Genomic DNA, 18315 nt, shown 5'->3' with positions numbered 1-18315 from the left:
GCTGAGAGCTCTGCTGTACATCAGTCCTTGGTTGCTGGAATTGCACACAGAAAATAACACAGGTACGTGTATTGAGCTGCAACACTTGTTATCCCACACAGAGCTCTGCCATTTCTGCACCCCCAGCAGCGCTGTGCTCTGCTCTGAGCGCAGCTCGGCATGCTGTGCAGCAGGGCAATGCTGGAGCAGAGCTGCTGGGAGAGACCACATAAACCACATAGACCACATATGCTGCTGCTTTACACAAGCTTGTCCCCATCTCCTCGGAACACAACAGTGGGCTGAAGCAGTCACAGTCGACATTAATTGGCAGCGTGGCTTCCATAGGAAAACCACTTCTTCAGGGTCTGGGAACGTCCCCTTTTGGGGCTGAGCACCAAAGGTAACACAGATACACTTCCCTCCATTGTTTCTTTTCCAACTGAATTCAGCTGAACAAAGTCTCCTGCACAAGCTGCACTTGATGTTGCATCACTCAGCGTCCTTCTCCTCTCCAGCCCTTCCTCAGCTGCTCCACCCGAGGCGATGTCAGTGCGGCCATCCCGTGACACACGGCGCCGAGCACGTGGTGACAGCGATGGGCAGTGGGACGGCATCACCCGGGGTTCTGCAAGCTGTCATTCACCCAGCACGGGGAATTATTTGTGGTGTTGATTTAAATGGCAAAGCACAGAGCAAACAGCATCACTGCTCCGAAGCTGAAATCTGCAGAGCCCAGGAGGGAGGCACCTCCAAAACAGCCCTAGCTTAGCAACGAGCTCTTTGTGCTGTGTGCGGCTTAACCGCGATAGCTTTTACTCTCTTTGATCTTCGGGGTGGCTTTATTCCCTGGATTTCCCAAGACAACGAACACACACTGCTCCACAAGGCAGCGCTGCGGTCGCAGAACGCGAAATGGCGGCCTGCGAACCCCCGCCTCCCTGCGCGTAGCCACGCCCGCTCTTAGCGTGGCCACGCCCCTACTCTCTCTCCGCGTTGTCGTTACGTCAGCAGCGTGGTATCCATGGCAACACCGCAGACGCTGCGCAACCTGCGGCCTCCCGCCATGGCCGCGCTGGCCGACCCGCAGCAGGAGGAAGAATTCCAGCGCTTCCTCCGCCGCGTGGACGACATCAGTGAGTGCGGCAGAGGGGGGGTGAAACGGCCGGGAGATGGAAGGGGGAATGAATGGAACACTCCTCGTCCACATCTTGCCTGTCGGGTCTCCCCAGGCCGCCTGGTGCAGGGCTTGAGCTCTGCGGACGCCGCTGTCCGGGACGGAGCGATCGCCGAGGCGGACCGGCGGCTCCGGGAGCGGCGGGGCAGCGAGCAGAGCGCGGCCGGGGTGGACAGGACGGTGATCAACACGCGCCATCCCGTACAGGTTTGTACCCTGCTCCTGCCTTCTGCACGTGGTGCTCTTTCAACTCCTGCCAAGCAGAAAATCTCCAACGATGCGTAAGGGGAGCTCAAAGCCCACCCAGTGCCACCCCCGGCCGTGGGCAGGGCTGCCCCCCACCAGCTCAGGCTGCCCAGGGCCTCATCCCACCTGGCCTGGAGTGCCTGCAGGGATGGGGCACCCACAGCTCTCTGGGCAGCAGCGCCAGCACCTCACCGCCCTGACCAAAGGATTGCTTCCTCACAGCTCACCCACATCTCCTCTCTTTTAGTTTAAAGCCATTCCTCTTTGTCCTGTCACTGTAACACCATGTAGAAAGTCAATCCCCTGCTGCTTGTAAGCTCCCTTCTGGTGAAGGCGTACTTCACCACATGTTTCACTGCTGCTATGGATTCTACTGAATTATCCATATGCAAACCTACATGTGCTTTACTTCTTTTTTTTTTTAGGATTCAGTGAACGCAGAGACAGTGCACACAGGTAAGGCAGTGCACACAGGTAAAGCGGTGCTCCCTGCAGCCCTCAGCACCCCTTCTGCCTGCAGTAGCAGTGGTGCACTGAGGATTGCTCTTTGCTCACACAAGACCTTGTTCCACTGCCACTAAAGTGGAGGCAAACTCTTTGGACACATCTAGAAATGCATCTGTGGCTCATACCTGTGTGGCTGAGCATGTCCATTGGTATAGCTTGTCACTGCTGCATGTTAAAGGCTGTTTTTCTGGATTCAGAAAGAAAGAAATGCCTGTCTGGAGGTGAGCTGCTTTGTGGAAAGTACAATCCTAAGAGCTTAGATGTGTAATACATTCCCATTCCAGTTTAATTTCCAAAGCGTTTCCTTCAGATTTTCTTACAATGTGGTGGATGCCCCATTCATGGAGACTTTCAAGGCAAAGCTAAATCAGGCAACTGGATCAGGCCCTGGGCAACCTGATGGGTTGTGCATGTCCCTGGGCATTGCAGGGGAGTTGGACTAGATGGCCTCTAAAGGTCCCTTCCAACTAAGGATTCTATGATTCTTTGTAGAGAAATGGCTCAGATGTACCTTGGAAATGACTTTTTTTCTTGTATGCAATTCAATTTTTAATAAAGTAAATTTTTCTTTATTAATTTTTCATAACAAAAATGCCACCAACTCTCCTCCTGCCTCCAAGAGGGCTTCCTGGCTGCTTTGGAGAAGGATGCAAAAGAACGAGCTGAACGAAGGAAGATAAATGAACGCTTAGCAAATGGTAATCAGCAGGGGCTCAAGCAGCTGATGCCTTGGGGAGGTACCCAGCTGGTGTGCTTTGAGATGTGTCACTGCATGGGGACAAAACAAATGCCAAAGTGTTACTTGGAGTGTGTGTGTATTGTTCTGCAGCTCTGAAGGAGAAGGGAAACGATGCCTTCAGGAAAGGGGACTACAGCACAGCTGCCCAGAGGTACACTGATGGCCTGCAGAAGCTGAAGGATGTGCCGGAGCTGTACACCAACAGAGCACAGGTCAGTGCAGGAGCTGCTGGCGTGCTGACCAGAATACTGCTCTCTGTGTTCTGTTAGTGGCACAAGGCCTGAAAAGGATGGTTCTGCTTCCTGTGGGAGTTTCACAAAAGGTGATGGGTGTTGCTTGACTCCGAGGCTTAGAAAAGGGACTTCTTTGGCTGTATTTCAGGCCTACCTGAAGATGCATGAATATGGAAAAGCCATTGGTGACTGTGAGTGGGCGTTAAAGGTACGTTCAGTTCTGTGGTCAGGTCGAGTGTTTGTGTGCAGCTGTCAGTACGGAGATGGCATGCTAATGGCAGTGGGAATATGTTGGGGGGAGGTATTTGAAGTTTCTAAACACTTTGTGTAAAATTCCTTTTTTAACAGTGCAATGCAAAATGCATTAAAGCCTATTTTCTAATGGGGAAAGCTCACCTGGCGCTTAAGCACTATGATGAGGTGAGTTGACTAATTCTTGTCTGCTAGACCATGCCTGTGATTTTGATGTGATGTTGTGGGTGAAGGGACTAATCTGTTGTCTTTTGCATCAGACAGGCGTGTACATGGAGCTTGAAAGAGATTCTGTCCTCCTGCAAAGACAAATAATTTTAAAATCTAGTCTTTTTTCTACTTCTTGTGTCCTTTCTGATGGTTTGCTCAGGTGTGGCAACTGCACTGGCAGCCTGCAGGCAGAGAGGCAGCGCTGTGCTCAGTGGCTGTGCTTTGTCTGGTGGGGATTTGTCGCCACTTGGCGACAAATGAGCAAAGTGTATTTTTACCTTTTTATCTTGAATTGCTCTGCTGCACAGAGCAATTAAACTGCATAGCAATAAGAGGTGATTGTATGTCACCTCTGAAGGAGGAAAGCTCCCTGCATTTCGGGTTAACTGAACTGTTAAGGTGAAAGCTGCTAATGGGAGTGATAGTGTTTCTTTTTCTTTCTGTGATGCTGAATGTCAAACAAAAGATTCAGTTCCACATTCATGTCTGAAGTCCTGATGGGAGCTGAAAACTGTTAAAATAATGGAACATCAAAGCTGTGGTTTGCTTCCTTCTGTAAATATTATTCCTCAGACTTTTACAGTTGTGTAGGCCAGGAACTGACAGCCAGGAGTGTTAGCACCTCCTCATTCCTCTTTGAACATAAGAGCCTGTTTCTTTTCTGAATTAAGTCCAGGCAGTGCTACCAGAAGCTCTTACAGCTTGATCCCCAAAAGAAAATTTTATTTAAAGGTAAGGAGTGTCAGTTTTGCTACTCCTGTCTCTTGGTTTCTGATCAGAACATTCTGTTAACTTACTTTGATTTCTTTTGCTTTCCAAGATTGCATGAATGAGGTTAACTTGGAGGAAAAAAGAATGCAAGAGGAAGACAGAGCGATGAAAGCATTTCAGTCCGGAAAACATGCAGCTCTGTCCATAAAAGATCTGCTGCAGAAACTCAACAGGCCAAACCAGAATATCCTCTACTATACGGGAGGGATCCAAGTTCTGATAGGAGCCGTGAAGGAGTGTGAGTGTTTGATGCAAAGCTTGTTTCCGTGAGGGGTTGTAACCCACCCGGGTGGATGAATACAACTGCAGTAGTTTTTGAAAGACCAAAAAGCCATTCCTCTGTTAAAAAAAACATATAACAAACGGTGTTTGCTATTTCAACGTTTATGTACAGTGGATGTTTCCTTTTTTTTTTTTTTTTTTTTTTTTTTTTAATAACTAAACCAATTCTGTAGCTGAGCTGTTGATACTTCTTAAGGACTTAGTCATGTCACAGAACCTCAGAACGGCTCAGGTTGGAGTGCAGCTCAAAGCCCACCCAGTGCCACCCCCGGCCGTGGGCAGGGCTGCCCCCCACCAGCTCAGGCTGCCCAGGGCCCCATCCCACCTGGCCTGGAGTGCCTGCAGGGATGGGGCACCCACAGCTCTCTGGGCAGCAGCGCCAGCGCCTCACTGCCCTGACCAAAGGATTGCTTCCTCACAGCTCACCCACATCTGCCCTCTTGTAGCTTAAAACCATTCCTCCTTGTCTTGTCACTATAATTGAAGAGGTCTCAAATTACTTTTGAAAAGTTTGCAGTCCTCTGTTGGAGAATAATGATTTGCAGGACCACTCTCCTGTTTAAGTCCTCATAAAAACCCTTGAACATGAAGTCAGTCTTTCTCCACTGCACCAGGCATCAATTAGAGTGATCTTCCACTTCAAACCTGTTTCTGCTTCAAGTGCTCTTGAAGTTTTTCCCCTTTTCACATTGCAAACCTCCTTTCCCCAGAGCTGTTGATCCGGTGACCTTTTCCTTCAACGCTGTGTTGCAGCAGAGCAGGTGTCTGCCTTCGCCGTGGTGCGTCAGCCAGATGGCTCACAGAGCTGACTTGTTTCTCTCTGCCTCTTTCCAGGCACTGAGCAAACTTTATTTAGAACAAACAATGGGTTCAGTATCATCAATGACAACGAGGTCATAAGACGGTAAGAGCTCTCCAGAAGAGAACAGAAGCACGTTACAGCATGAGGAAGTGACAGTGTTGTTTTTGAGAAACTCAATCGCCTCACGAAATGCAGATGAAATGATCACAAGATAATGAAATAACTGGTTGTGATGTCTGAATAGACTGACTTGTATCTGACCCAAACAAGTAGGGCTCTTTTGGATGCAGTGGACTCATGAGTTTCTGCTTCTGTCTCTGATCTCCTATTTCTGCACAGTTCCCCTATCTCTAATGGTGAGAGCAAGGCTGTAAAAGCTTACTGGAAGAGAACAGCTGATATAAAAGCATAGTTGCCTGAAGTATGTCTGGCTGGACATCAGTAAATGTCTCACCTCAGCTCTGCAAAATCTCTCCTCAACCTGTAAAATTCTTCAGTCCTGTAACTGAGTGGGGGGATTCCCTCTGGGACCTGTGTTCTCTGCTGCTGTGTGTTCTGGGCGGCCATTAGATGTTTTGGTAACCAAGAAACAAATCCAGTTCAATCGCTTTCTAAACTTTGTCCTGTAAGGGATCTCTTGCCTAGTAGATCATAGACGCAAGCAAGATCCGCAGGGAAGATGTGATCTGAAAATTTTGCACAGCTAAGTTTGTTTGGAACAGTGTGACCTGGTTGGAAAAGGGAAGAGCTGTTCTGCGTGCTTCCAGATTCGCACCACGCTCTCCCTCCCTGGCTCACCACAGTCAGTCAGTGCAGAACTGAACACATTACAGTGCTGCATACTGATTGTGGGTGGTCTGTGTGTGCTCAGGGCGGTTAGATTCAGCAAAACATCAGTCTGGCATTGGAGGAGGTCGTCTGGAAGGCACATCTGGTTAAACGCTGTTATTAGAGCTTATGAGCTTAAGTGTTTGTATGGCAGATCCTCATCGCTGTGAGGCTTTCCTGATGTCCCCAGCCAAAGAGCTAACCCTGTTTCATCTGCCCCACGTTCCTTCTGCAAGCTAATGTTTCTCATTTAGGGGCTTCTGTGCAGGAAGAAAGAGCACTGCTGAAGTGGATCTGTGTGTTTCTCTTCTCTCCCTTTGGCAAGCTGTGTGCGCTGGGAATGGTAAAAATGTGATCAACATTAATCATTGTTCATGTTCTGTTAATATTGCACACACTGGGTCTAAAATTGTTGTTTGGCACAAGCAATCGCTTTCCCAGAGCACTTGGGTCTAGGCCTTGCTGTCAGCAAAGCTTTATGAGGGTTGGAGCTATTCTGCTGAGTGCTGCTTCAGCACGGGGCTGAGTTTCCAGTCTGTTTCTGTGCCCGTGTTATGTATGCTGAAGGGGCAGAAAGTCAATTCCCTGTGATTATTGCTGGCTCTTAAGATAACATCACGTTCGTTTTGTCTTTTTTAAGCAGTTCTACCTGTAAAAAGCAGGAGTGCTGTTAGAGAAGGGTGAATTCCTTTGGCATCGGCAGTAAGGGGTCGTTGGTTGGGTAGCTCGTGCCTCTGTTTCCCTGAGGTTTGCAGGGAGGTCGGGAGCAGATTGAAGTGGTGAAGTGGTGCAGGCTGCCGTGGGGAAAAGAAGAGTGCTTGTGCCTGCACTTGTGTTCACTTGTGTGTTGCTGGGTCCAGCTGATGCATGAGGAATTGTGTAGTTAGTGAGAGCAGGAGTGATGACGGGGCTTGCATCGCCTGTGACATTGTACTTAGATTCCTCTTTTTGCAGAAGAAAATCAGCGGCTGCTGTTGACTCACCCTGATGTGAATGCACAGCTGTTGGAATTGCTGTGTTCTGGTGTGTTGGAGATCCAAAAGGAGACGCTGGCACTAATTGCTCTCTATTCAGATAATGAGAATGGGAGGAGACTGTTGATCAGGCACCAGGACCTATCCAGGTAAAAAATGCAACTATAATTTGGTAGAACTCCCTTCACCCTGGGCTTGCAGAGGTCCAAAGCTCGCTCCACTGGCACCAAGCAGAGCACCAGGTGGGTGACAGGCTTCTGAAAGGGGTGTCATGATGTTGAGACTTAGGCCAAGGTGAGCAGAAGTGGGAGTGAGGTGTAGGGAGACAGCAAACTTTTGCACTGGAGATGTCTGTGAAGCTAAGCAGCTAAGCTAAGGAGGTCCTCCTTTCTGAAGAGGTGTAACTTGGAAGCATAGTTATGCTTTTTAAACCAGTAAGGCTGTGTGCCTAGCACTCCAGTAAGAGCTGCCATTGTTGCCTCTTGGTATAGCTCATGCTTTCAAACAGCTGCTCTCTCCTCATCTGGCAGCTGGCATTTATGATGAGTCGGTGTTGCCAAGGCTCACTAAGTGGAGAAATAAAAAGCCTGTTACCTCGTTGCTCTTGTCCTGCCATTTCCTTCTTAGAATGGTTTGGGTTGGAAGAGGTCTTTAAGATCATCTAATTCCAACTCCCTGCTATAGGCAGGGACACCTCCCCCTAGACCAGGTTGCTCACAGCCCCATCCAGCCTGCCTTGAACATTTTCAGCGAGGGACTATTCACAGCCTCACTGGGTGATCTGTTCCAGTGTCTCACCAACATCACAGTAAAGAATTTCTTCCCAATATCTAGTCTAAATCTACCCTCTTCCAAGTTTCCCCAGTTAACCTGTGTTAACCAGAGCGGAAATTTTTAATGTGCTACTTTGCACTAAAAATTTAAACCAGTGGATGAACAGAACAGGTTCTCCACAGATGTGTACTTCACTGTGTTACATACAATGTTCATCCCAAGACCTGTAAAGCTTCTTGGTTAAAACACCCACTCACCCCCAAAAACTGTTGGGTTTGCTCAGCACGTCCTTCTAAACCACACAGTCATCAACAGTGATCTTCCCTGCAAATGTCTTTAATAATTAGGCCAAAGCTGACATGCAGTTTTTTTCTCTTTTTTTTATTTATGACAGATGGCTGCAGATATTGGTGACGTTTGTCAACAGCACTGATGCCAGGGCTGGCAGTGCCATGAGTATTCTGTCGGATTTAAGTCAAGAGGAAAAGTAACTTGCACTTTTTCCTTTTTTTTAATAAGTTACAATAGTATATACTAAGTGACCTTCTGATAGAGGCTGCCGGCCTTCTTTACTCATTTTACCTTCTCTATATGTTGCTGTTTTGTTGCTTATTGTTTGCTTATAAACAAACCTGTTGTTTGTTTGTCTGTTATTCTAAAGCTCTAAGTGTCCAAACATGGCTTTCTTTATCCTCACAGGTTCAAAGCACAGTGTCGCCTCACGTTTTCCACATCTGTTTTACCATTGTTCATCCAACTGCTGGTATGAAAGTTCTTAATTTCTGTGTTTCCAACATACTCTTCTGTAACATGTCTCATGACAACTCCTTCCAGCATCTGAAGGGGCTGTGAGAAGGGAAGGGACAGACTCTATAGTGGGTCTGTGTGATGGGAGAAGGGGAGATGGCTTCAGACTACAGGAGGGGAGATTGAGGTGGAGCTGAGGAAGGTTTGGCAGTGAGGGCGGTGAGGCGCTGGCACAGGTTGCCCAGAGAGGCGGTGGTGCCCCGTCCCTGCAGACAGCCAAGGTCAGGCTGGACGGGGCTGTGAGCACTGCTGAGCTGTGGGTGTCCCTGTGCGCTGCAGGGAGCGGCACCAGGCGGCCTTCAGCTCCCTTCCACCCAAACCATTCTGTGATTCTATGAAAGATCCTGAAATCTCAGTCAGAGAGATAGGAGCACCCGTATGTTGTAATTTGCTCTTAATGTGTTCTTCTACTCTTCTGTTTTTAGGCCTCAGCCAAGCAGGTGGACCAGGCAGCCCTCTCACGTTGCATTGGCATCATGGGGAACCTGTGTGCAGATGCAGCCATCCGAGTGCAGATGGCAGAGTGCAATGAGTGCTGGCAAGCCTGCTTACAGCTGGTGGTAAGGAGGCTTGGTGGCTCCCTATAGCAGCATTTTCTGCCCTGCTGCCTCTGAAAATGGCACCTGTGAGATGTGTTTGTGCCTCCCCCAGCAGCGCTGAACCTCTGAGTTGATCACACTTTTCTCTCCTTTGTGCACAGGATGGATGTGCTGATGTTGGCACCCCCAGATATCGGGAGTGTGTGTTTGCAGTGCTGGGCCTCATGATGAACTTACTGCTTGAATCAAACTCCGTCATCCAGGTAAATGAGACCAGAGATGTTCTTTGGTAGCTTTCTTTGGTAGCTTTCTTCCTGTGATCGCTTTCTTGGTGATACAAAATTCTGTGAGCAGTTTGAGCACCTTCCTCCCTTGTTACTGTAAATGGGCCCCATGAAAGTTCTGTAGCTAAATGGGAACATTTTGATAGAGTGAGAGAGGGAATGGCCACAGAACAGCATGAGCCTCACAGTCTGTACCAGGAGAGGAGCACAGCTATGCTGTGTGGATGTAGAGCCTTCTTTCACAACAAACGTGCTGAGATGCTCCTAAGGCTCCAACGTCAGATTTTGCTGGTGTTTAGTTAATTGTTAATTTTTGTTGGTGTTTAAGGTTACCAGTCGGGGTCCTTGGCAGTTCAAGTAAGCTAAAAAGCAGAAGAATGTAAGAAATGCTCATTAACACCACCCTGTGTAAGCATCTAAATGTGCTACTGAGGGACGGGGTTATGGTGGTAGGTGGATGGTTGGATGAGGTGACCCTGGAGGGCTTTTCCAACCATAACTATTCTATGATTCACCCACAGACACACAGTTTTGACAAAAATGCAGCGTAAGGCATAGATGGCTCCATGCCATCGTGTTGCAAATGGTTTGTTTTGCATCAGTCTCCAATTCTGGAATGTTCTTAGGTGCTTGGCACATCCCAAAACTACTTTAAAGTAAAGAAACGTTAAAAAAGAACAACTGCTGAAGAGTTATTAATTGGGGCCATGTGTGCCCCCATCTCCATTTGTAACATAGAGCAATTTGTTACATTCAAGCATTTCTGCTTGAATGCTTTGTGGCAGTCAGCTGTTCCTGAGCTCTTGGCTTTGTTTTGCAGTGCCTTGCTTTGGACATAAGTGGCAGATGCATGTCCCTGCTCAGGGATCAGGATGGAAGAACTGTGACAGTAAGTAGACATGTCTGGAGTAAGAAAAGATCACATTGCTCAGTCAGACCTGAACACTGCAGTGCCAAATCCTGACCTGTGCAAGCTTTGTGGAAGCCTTTCTGTTAGGCTTGGAAGCCGAAAACAAATGTTGAATATTAGTAGTAGCAACAACAAAAAATAACATGGCCCTTGGATTATTTATATTCTGGTTGATGAAGGAGATGTTCAGTGTTTTCTTGAAACCTACAAAGTAGAAGCCTGCACAAATCGTTTCATCCTTTGGATGGTTTTCAGTGCAAAGCATTAAATCAATCTGGAAGCAAAGGAGCAAGAACAGTTTGGGTGTTTAACAGCTGTTCCTTTTTATAGTTCCTGTTGTGAATCATTCCTAGGACATTGTACCCCTACTAATGGTGTGTAACTCCCACAGATAGTAATTATTCAAGGCAAATGGGTGGAAGCAGATGTGGTCTCAGCTGGGAGTCTCTTCACCTCTCTGAACTCACATGAGCTGTTCTGATCTGTTTTATGTGCAATTAGAGGCTCAAGTTGTCACTGGTGCTATTTGTTTCAAAAAATAAGTGTGCAGAGTGTCCTTGATCATACTTTGGTATCACCCCCCTGTATTGGAATCTCTAGAAGCTGTGCTGAGCTCACTTTCCAGTAAGCAACAAAAAAATCTGCGTCCTAAAGATGTTCTTCATTATATTTCTGTAAACTTCTCCTTTTGTCATTTGAATGACTTCGGGTTTGTTCTGCCATCTGCAAAACCAAAATAATTTGAAAACTCTTTAAATAAATTTGTCTGTACAAATAAATGTTGGGCATTTTTTTCTCTTCTCCCACACTTTTCTTACTCAGAGAGCCATTGGAGTGCTGAGTCGCATCCTGGCAGCATCCCCACTGGCAGTAGAAGAAGCAGTGAAAGGAGGAGTGGTGAAGAAAATGATCAAATTCTTGAAGGTAAAGTAATTCCACTGATTTCACTTTGTTTTTCCTTTCGAAGTCCCTGAAGAAAACCTGAATTGCCCCTGCATTCAGCCTCCTTTCCCAAGAAGAAAGACCTGTGCAGTCATTCTGCATGTGTTTGCATCCATTCCATCAGAGTGCTGGGGCTCTCTAGCACAATTTCAACAAGTCTGGAGCATAACTGCTGCCTTGTAGTCTGTATCCCACATTTCTGAGTTGTTTCTCCGTGTGCCAAATGCCCCTACAGCTCTACTTGTGGAGATCTGCAAATGCAGGAATCCACTACTGCAGGCTCCACTGCAGGATTAAAGCTTAAGATGGGGTGATAAAATCTGGACCACTGAAAGGCAATGGAGCCCTTTGCCCTGATGACCAGTGAGTGCTGAATCAGGCCAGGGAGGAATATATCCCTAGGTATGTATATACATGAAATAGTCTGTAGGCACTGCTTGGCTGTGTATCTGTGCACTGATGGGGTTTGTATCCATGCAGCCTTGTGCAGATGCCAGACTTGCTGTCCTGCAGATTGAAGCAGCCTAAACAAAAGACTGTAACAGTCTAACTCCTGTAACTAGCAAGCACCAGAGCTGTTGGAAAGAAACTGGGCTCCAGAGATTGAGATAATTCTGTATGTGTGCTTCTGGCAGGGAGGAATGGTTTCTATTCTATTTTTCAATCTCTGTCCATTCTGAGGTCTTTATTTGGGATATGATCTTAGGCATAGTGAACAACTGTATCTGTGGTGTCTAAACTGTTTTGTAACCTTAAGTTGGGGCATGGACTGTATGCTTATTAGTTTACACTTTATTCTAATCCAAATCTAGGCTGGAGGACAGACCACATCCAGTTACGCTATAAGGACTCTTTCCATCTGCACAAGAAGCAGCAGACAAGCCCAGGAAGAGGTGGTGAAGTCAGATAAGAGTAAGTGACAGCTTCACTAATTAGAGAGAGAATGCAAGAATCTCAGCATTGCCCACCTACCTTCCTCCCTTCTAGGACAGAGATCTACACTTGTTTTACTCTTGCAAGACTTCTGTCATGTTTTGTAAGAAATCCTTAATGAGCCTTAGTTTGTGTGGATGCATACGTGCATCAAATAGAAAACTTGGGTTAGAGAAACTGCCCTTTACATTCATAAAATGGTTTGAAATACTTTTTTGGGAGGGCAGAAATCTCTGAAAATTCTGGAAATGCAACCCAATTTCTGTTACAGTTCAGAAGTTGGTGGCCAAAAGATGAAGCTGTGTTTAGACAGCTGAATTCCAGAGGTCAGGGTTGCTTACAGGTTCCTTCAACTTCTGTGTGGACATTTGGTCTTATATTAATATATCAGGTCTCATATTAATAAAATAAATAATAATAAAAAATAATATTTGGTCTCCTATTAATATACTAATAGGAAATGGGTGAGGAGGTGGCTTGCCAGTATCAGACAGGTGGGTGTCTTGAGGTATTTTTGAGTTATTAATGTTTGCTCTGGTTGTGTGGTATAACACTTCTTAGATTGCTTTAAAATCCAGATTCAATTAGTGCTTATGTAATTACCACAGAGAATACTTAAGTGTGATCTAAATAGTTGAACCTGTCAAGAAATTGTCAGCTCATGTAGCTCTGCTTGAACCCAAAGGATTTTCACTCATTAAAAGCCTCTCAGAGCATCATCTTCCTTTTGTACACCCAAATTAGTTTCACTGTCATCTGCAGATGAAGCTTCCGGTTCCTCAGATAGCAAGAGCTGATTGTTTTCACCAAAATTCTGGATATTCACCTTGTGAAAAGCCAGTATTTCTGTCATCATTTTGCTAACACAGACTTAGCTCTGCTGCTAGGAGATTCGTTCCTGTTGGAACTGAGCTGTAAAACCCATCACAGTGCGAGATCTCTTAGTCAGCAAGCAGCAAGGGTGGCGCGTTCAGATTCAGGGGAATGCGTAACAAATGGAGAAACACAAAGTCTGTACTGAAGAACCTCTTGGTGTGCAGATGTGTTTTGCTGGGACAGATGTGTTCACAGGTGAAGAGGAGAAAGCACATGGCACCCCGAGCCTGGAGAAGCAATGCTTTTGCTCTTCCAGGTTTTCTAGGAAAATATTTCCCCATGGAACAGTGCTGGGGGTTCTGCTCTATTGCTTAGATAAAAGCAGCAGAAGATATTGTTCATTGCAGGGCAGTTGGACTAGATGACTTCTAAGGGTCCCTTCCATGTCAAAGGATTCTATGATATCAGTGCTATTTGAACAAGTCTGGGCTCACTGTATACGTGAAATCTTTCTTGTTCACAGAGTTCAGCGTACTGCTGAAGCTCCTGGACTCAGAAAATGAAATGATTGTGGGAAATGCTGCTTTCTGCCTTGGTCAGTGCCTTGTTGTTCCTGGAGCAGCAACATCCTTACTGAATTCCAACGTTGTGATGGCTCTGTTGAAACACGCTGGTGGTGATGCTGCAAGAACTTCAGTGCAGGAGAATGCAGCAATTGCTCTGGGGAAGCTGTGTGTTGCAGAACCAAGGTATTGCAAAAAAAACCCACAAAACCACAGCAAAACCAGTGGAAACAAAACACTGCTGTTCTCCTGCACCATCCAGATTTTACTTGTTGGTAATTGTTGGAAAACTGACATGTGAACCTGTATGGAACTGGGACATGGTAGGGGGAGGAAAACGAGGAATCCAGTAACGCCAAACCAGTGTGGGTCAATTCCACGCAGAGAGGCGGCAGTACGGGGCAGATGAGCAGCTTGTTTAAGTGTTCTATGACATGCCACTCTTCCTCTAGTTGGAATTCCCATTTGCTGTACTGTCTGCCACATCCTGCTTTAGGATTTTTTGTTTCTCATTCCGATTGCTTGCAGGAGCTCATTTTGCATTGTTTCATGTTACTTGTGCTGGAAGAATGGACAGAGGAAGACTGATCAGTTAAGCTTGTAGAGGTCAGAAATGAAAGCACAACAAAAGTATAGATGTCAGCACAGAATGTCTGTGCTGCTGCCTGCCAAGAGTGGGCTGAGCCCCAGCTGGCTGCACGCTGCCAGGTGGACACAGAGCTGTGTTCTTATTAGGAGAACTGAGTTCCAGTACCAATGTTTCTGTACCTCCTGAGCCACTGCAGAAAACAACGGGTAATGCAAAGGGTAATGGTGAAGTTCCAGAAGTGCTTTGTGTTCCCTGGAGCTCCCAAATGAGCAAGAAAGGATCTGCTCTGAGCTCTGCAAAACACTGCAGAGATGTGAGAACCTTATTAGGGGTGTCGCCTATATGAACAGTTGTCAAGTATCATTTGGAACTCTGGCTTTCCTTTTCATGGGGAATAGCCATTTAGAAACCTTCTGTCATGGTACTTTGGAGTTAAGGTGTTCAGTGACCTTGATGGTTTCGTTGGGGGCGGAGCAGAGCAGTGGGAGCTTAAGAATCCTGTAGTCAGTCACTCCCCATCCTCTCAGCAACTTCTCCCTTTGTCTTTTCAGGCATATTTGTCAACTGCGGGAGCTCAATGGCATGGCCATCCTCAACTCCTCTATGAAATATGTGCACAGCTCCTGACGTCCCCCAGAGGGCTTTGATAAATGCTGTTCATATCCCTTACTGTTCCATGTTTTCTTCTTTTCTTAATAAAGCTCATTCAAAGCAGATAACCTTTTCAATCGCTTTCAAGTGTTTGCTCATACATAGAAGCCAGAGAAATGATATCAACATAAAGATCAGGAGAAAGAAGGTAATTTATTATCTAGGCTAACTAAAAATAACAACTTCTGCTCTGCTCATATTCACTTCAGTAAATGATGCTGCCCTTTCCTGGGGCCAAGTCTCTTGTTGCTTCATCATCAACCAAAGGGTCACCTGCCTTGTGGTGTGAGTCAGTGCCCAGAGCTTAGAAGAAAACAGAAACAATCCTTCATCTCCTGGGGGCTACTTTATGCTTTGATATTGCATGTGTGATCTCACCTGCTTAAATACATTGATTTTAGCATACTAATTTACTGAGCTGTGGGTCTTAGCGATAACTTATGGTAATGAGGTTAACGAATGAATTAGGGTCTCATTTAGCAGCATTACTTTTGTAAATTTGGTCGAATCCCTTTGGCCTTTATATTTGAGTGGAGTAAGAACAGCTGATGACCTGCTTGATCCTAAGGACTTTCTCGTGGCCTCTTGTGTTCATCTCTAATTGTTAGGAGACCATAACACAAATGGTTCATCCTTTCCTGTCTGTGTTTTCTGGAGAGGTCAATAACGAATTAAGAGCAGTGCCAAGTTAAGTGTGACCTGCAAAGAAAGGCAGTAACGCATTGCTCTTCTTAAGTGTCCTTCCAAAAAGACATTTTAAATCATATAAAGAGGAGTTTAGTCTGAAGAACTGTCTTTCTGCACTGAAGTGTAGCAGTTTTATTGCTGAAGTTCATTGCCTGCTATAAAACAGTGCTTTAGCATGAAGGCAAAGCACCAAAAGTGTGCTTTAATCATCCATGAATCAAAGCCCCACAGCTTTAGTGGATGTCTTCAATGCTTCTGAAAGGTTATCTGTAGCAGATTCTTCATGGTGAGCAGCAGTAGCACTGCTGGTTAAAGGCTATCAAATTTAACAAATGTTCTCTTTGAAAATAAACAGGTGAACCTACATCCAAATCTGTAGTAAAAGCTTGCAGAACTTAACCCAAACAAGGACGTGACCATAAACGCAGTTCTTTTTGGCCTTAGTTCTGAGCATGGAAACCAAGAGATGTACTATGTTTATGGCGAAGCATGGTCAGTTGTGTTTGACTTTGAAATGGCTTTCTTTTCCAGCTGCTTCCATGACACTCATGATGGTCTGTGTACATAATCTCATCCCTTTAGAACAGTAGCCTATAATTTGTGTATCATCTCTTTTTTGATATCATCTTCCTTCCAGAACAGCAGCTGGATCTTCTCACTTTAGAAGGAAGAAACCCTCTTGCCCCTGCTTTTCTTCCCTGGAAGTGAAAAGCATCTGATCAATAATCTCACTGTGTTTTATAAATCCCTACCAGCAAATTGCACCCAGCCAAGGCAAATAAGTAACAAATATTTGACACCTTTCTGCAGCAATCATGTCCAAATAAGCAGTACTGCACTTCAAGCTTGGCAAATGCCAACAATGTCTTACCGAAAAACCCAAAACATTAGTTCATTAGTGTTCCAGGATGGGCTGCCCCAGATGCCAGTCAAGATAAGTGCCTTTCCCAAACAGCTGTGGCAGTGGGAAGGAGGTGACCTTGATGAGCGATGGGGCACAGATCAGGACTATCTGCTGGGCTGTGCTTCATCAGCCTGCTGCAGGACAGATAATGCCTTATTGTTGGTTTCCCTCAAGAGCAATCGCCTCTTCCTTGGTGTCTTTTACAGTGCTCTTCTGAGCTGTTGTTGTTCTGCTTATCTGAATGTTGCTCATTTTTTAGATGTGATTTCCACTACGCTCATGACATTCACGGCTATGTAATAATGTTCTCTCTTATCTCCTCAGCCTGCATTGTTCCAAATTTCCTGTCTCCCAGAGTTGCTTTTGCTTCTGTATGTGTGTGGGTGCCTGGTGCTACCTGTGTGATGCTGCTCTCCAGCTCCAGGTGAATGTTTGCAAGGACAGGAGGGCTCACTGTTAAAGGAAATAAGGATGCACAGGATTGCCAAACAAGGCCCTGGCCTTCTCTTCTGTTATTATGCGAGTTTAAATTGTATCATAATCATAGAACGGCTCAGGTTGGAGGGGAGCTCAAAGCCCACCCAGTGCCACCCCCGGCCGTGGGCAGGGCTGCCCCCCACCAGCTCAGGCTGCCCAGGGCCCCATCCCACCTGGCCTGGAGTGCCTGCAGGGATGGGGCACCCACAGCTCTCTGGGCAGCAGCGCCAGCGCCTCACCGCCCTGACACAAGGATTGCTTCCTCACAGCTCACCCACATCTCCTCTCTTTTAACTTAAAGCCATTCCCCATGGAATATCCCTCTGGATGGCGTCCCTTCCTGCTGTTGTGTCCGCTGCACCACTCAGCTCGGTGCCATCAGCAAACTGCTGAGGCTGCACTCCATCCTATCTCTATCACTATATATCACTCCATCCTATCGTCTGTCGCTGATGGAGATGCTGAAGAGCTCCGGTCCCAAGATGGACCCCTGGGGGACACCACTCATCACCGGCCTCCACCTGGACATGGAGCCATTGGCAGCAGCCCTCTGGCTGCGACCATCCAACCAATTCCTTATCCTCCAAATAGCCCAGCCTTCAAATCCATCTCTCTCCAATTTGGAGATAAGGATGTGCTATGGGACCACGTCCAAGGCCTTGCACAACTGCAGGCAGATGACATCAGCTGCTGGCTCAGACTGCTCTGGTCTGGACAGAGTTAGCATAGTGCTGGGATCCACTTCCATTGATTTGAGCCTCAGCTCTGTAACTGGGGCACAAACCCTGGTGTGGCTCTGCAGACCTGGAGCACTGACAGAAGCAGAACTGTGGCCTCCTTCCTGCCACTGAACACATCTAGGGGGTCTCTTGGGGAGAAAGGCTGTTATTTGGGCTCACAGGGCTGGGCAGCTTGCTTTATGAGGATCCTCCAGCTGAGACCCAGGCTCATCCATTTGTGTGTGGCTCACAGATATTGTCAAAAGCTTTGGATCTTGGCTCAGGTAGCACATTGAACTTTTCTTCCAAATAGAAGTGCTGCCCTGCACACTGCCTCTCACACTCAGTCAGTTTTTCTGTCTTTGTCATGCACGTGAGCACAGTATCTTCTTTTGTTAAAAATCAGTTGATTCCCATTGGTCCAGGCTTCAGAATCTTTCTTTTGGTTTTTTTTTTTTTTCTTTTGGGACCAAGATTATTGGTTGTGGCCTGACCTAAACTCTTATAAAGTAACACAATACTCTGCCCCTCCAGAACAAACACAGCCAATGCTCTCTGCTGAGAGGCAGCAATGGCTGCTTAGCAAGTTGCCTCCTCTGAACACATTGCTATTGGGTTGACTCAGGAGCTGCTTTGCAAAATGCAGGACCTGCTTCCCTTTTTTGTTCTGATCGCATCGGAGCTGCTGGATCTCTCTGGTGAGTGATGCATTCTGTTCCC

The 18315-nt window shown here is 46.5% G+C and overlaps 1 protein-coding gene across 3 annotated transcripts; it reads left to right on the top strand.

Moving 5' to 3' along the window:
- The first annotated feature begins 998 nt into the window (after nucleotides 1–998).
- TTC12 (tetratricopeptide repeat domain 12) lies at nucleotides 999–14892 on the top strand. Of its 3 annotated transcripts, none has more exons than XM_048968386.1 (22): nucleotides 999–1115; nucleotides 1212–1363; nucleotides 1828–1858; nucleotides 2014–2130; nucleotides 2530–2607; nucleotides 2739–2860; nucleotides 3030–3089; nucleotides 3230–3301; nucleotides 4015–4075; nucleotides 4164–4352; nucleotides 5231–5300; nucleotides 6281–6369; nucleotides 6981–7149; nucleotides 8169–8261; nucleotides 8474–8537; nucleotides 9007–9141; nucleotides 9282–9383; nucleotides 10225–10293; nucleotides 11137–11238; nucleotides 12069–12168; nucleotides 13529–13754; nucleotides 14709–14892. In XM_048968386.1, exons 1-22 carry the CDS (start codon nucleotides 1004–1006, stop codon nucleotides 14782–14784), a joined length of 2289 nt encoding a protein of 762 aa, XP_048824343.1. In that variant the 5' UTR covers nucleotides 999–1003; the 3' UTR covers nucleotides 14785–14892. The 3 variants fall into 3 exon arrangements, with proteins under 3 accessions (XP_048824343.1, XP_048824342.1, XP_048824344.1); XM_048968385.1 differs by having other exon boundaries at nucleotides 1963–2130; XM_048968387.1 differs by lacking the exon at nucleotides 2014–2130 and having other exon boundaries at nucleotides 14709–14891.
- The last annotated feature ends 3423 nt before the right edge of the window (nucleotides 14893–18315 follow it).

Source organism: Lagopus muta, chromosome 22 (assembly GCF_023343835.1).
Source record: "Lagopus muta isolate bLagMut1 chromosome 22, bLagMut1 primary, whole genome shotgun sequence".
In the NCBI taxonomy this organism is placed as follows: Eukaryota; Metazoa; Chordata; class Aves; order Galliformes; family Phasianidae; genus Lagopus; species Lagopus muta.
This window is presented reverse-complemented; position numbering and strand designations above follow the sequence as displayed.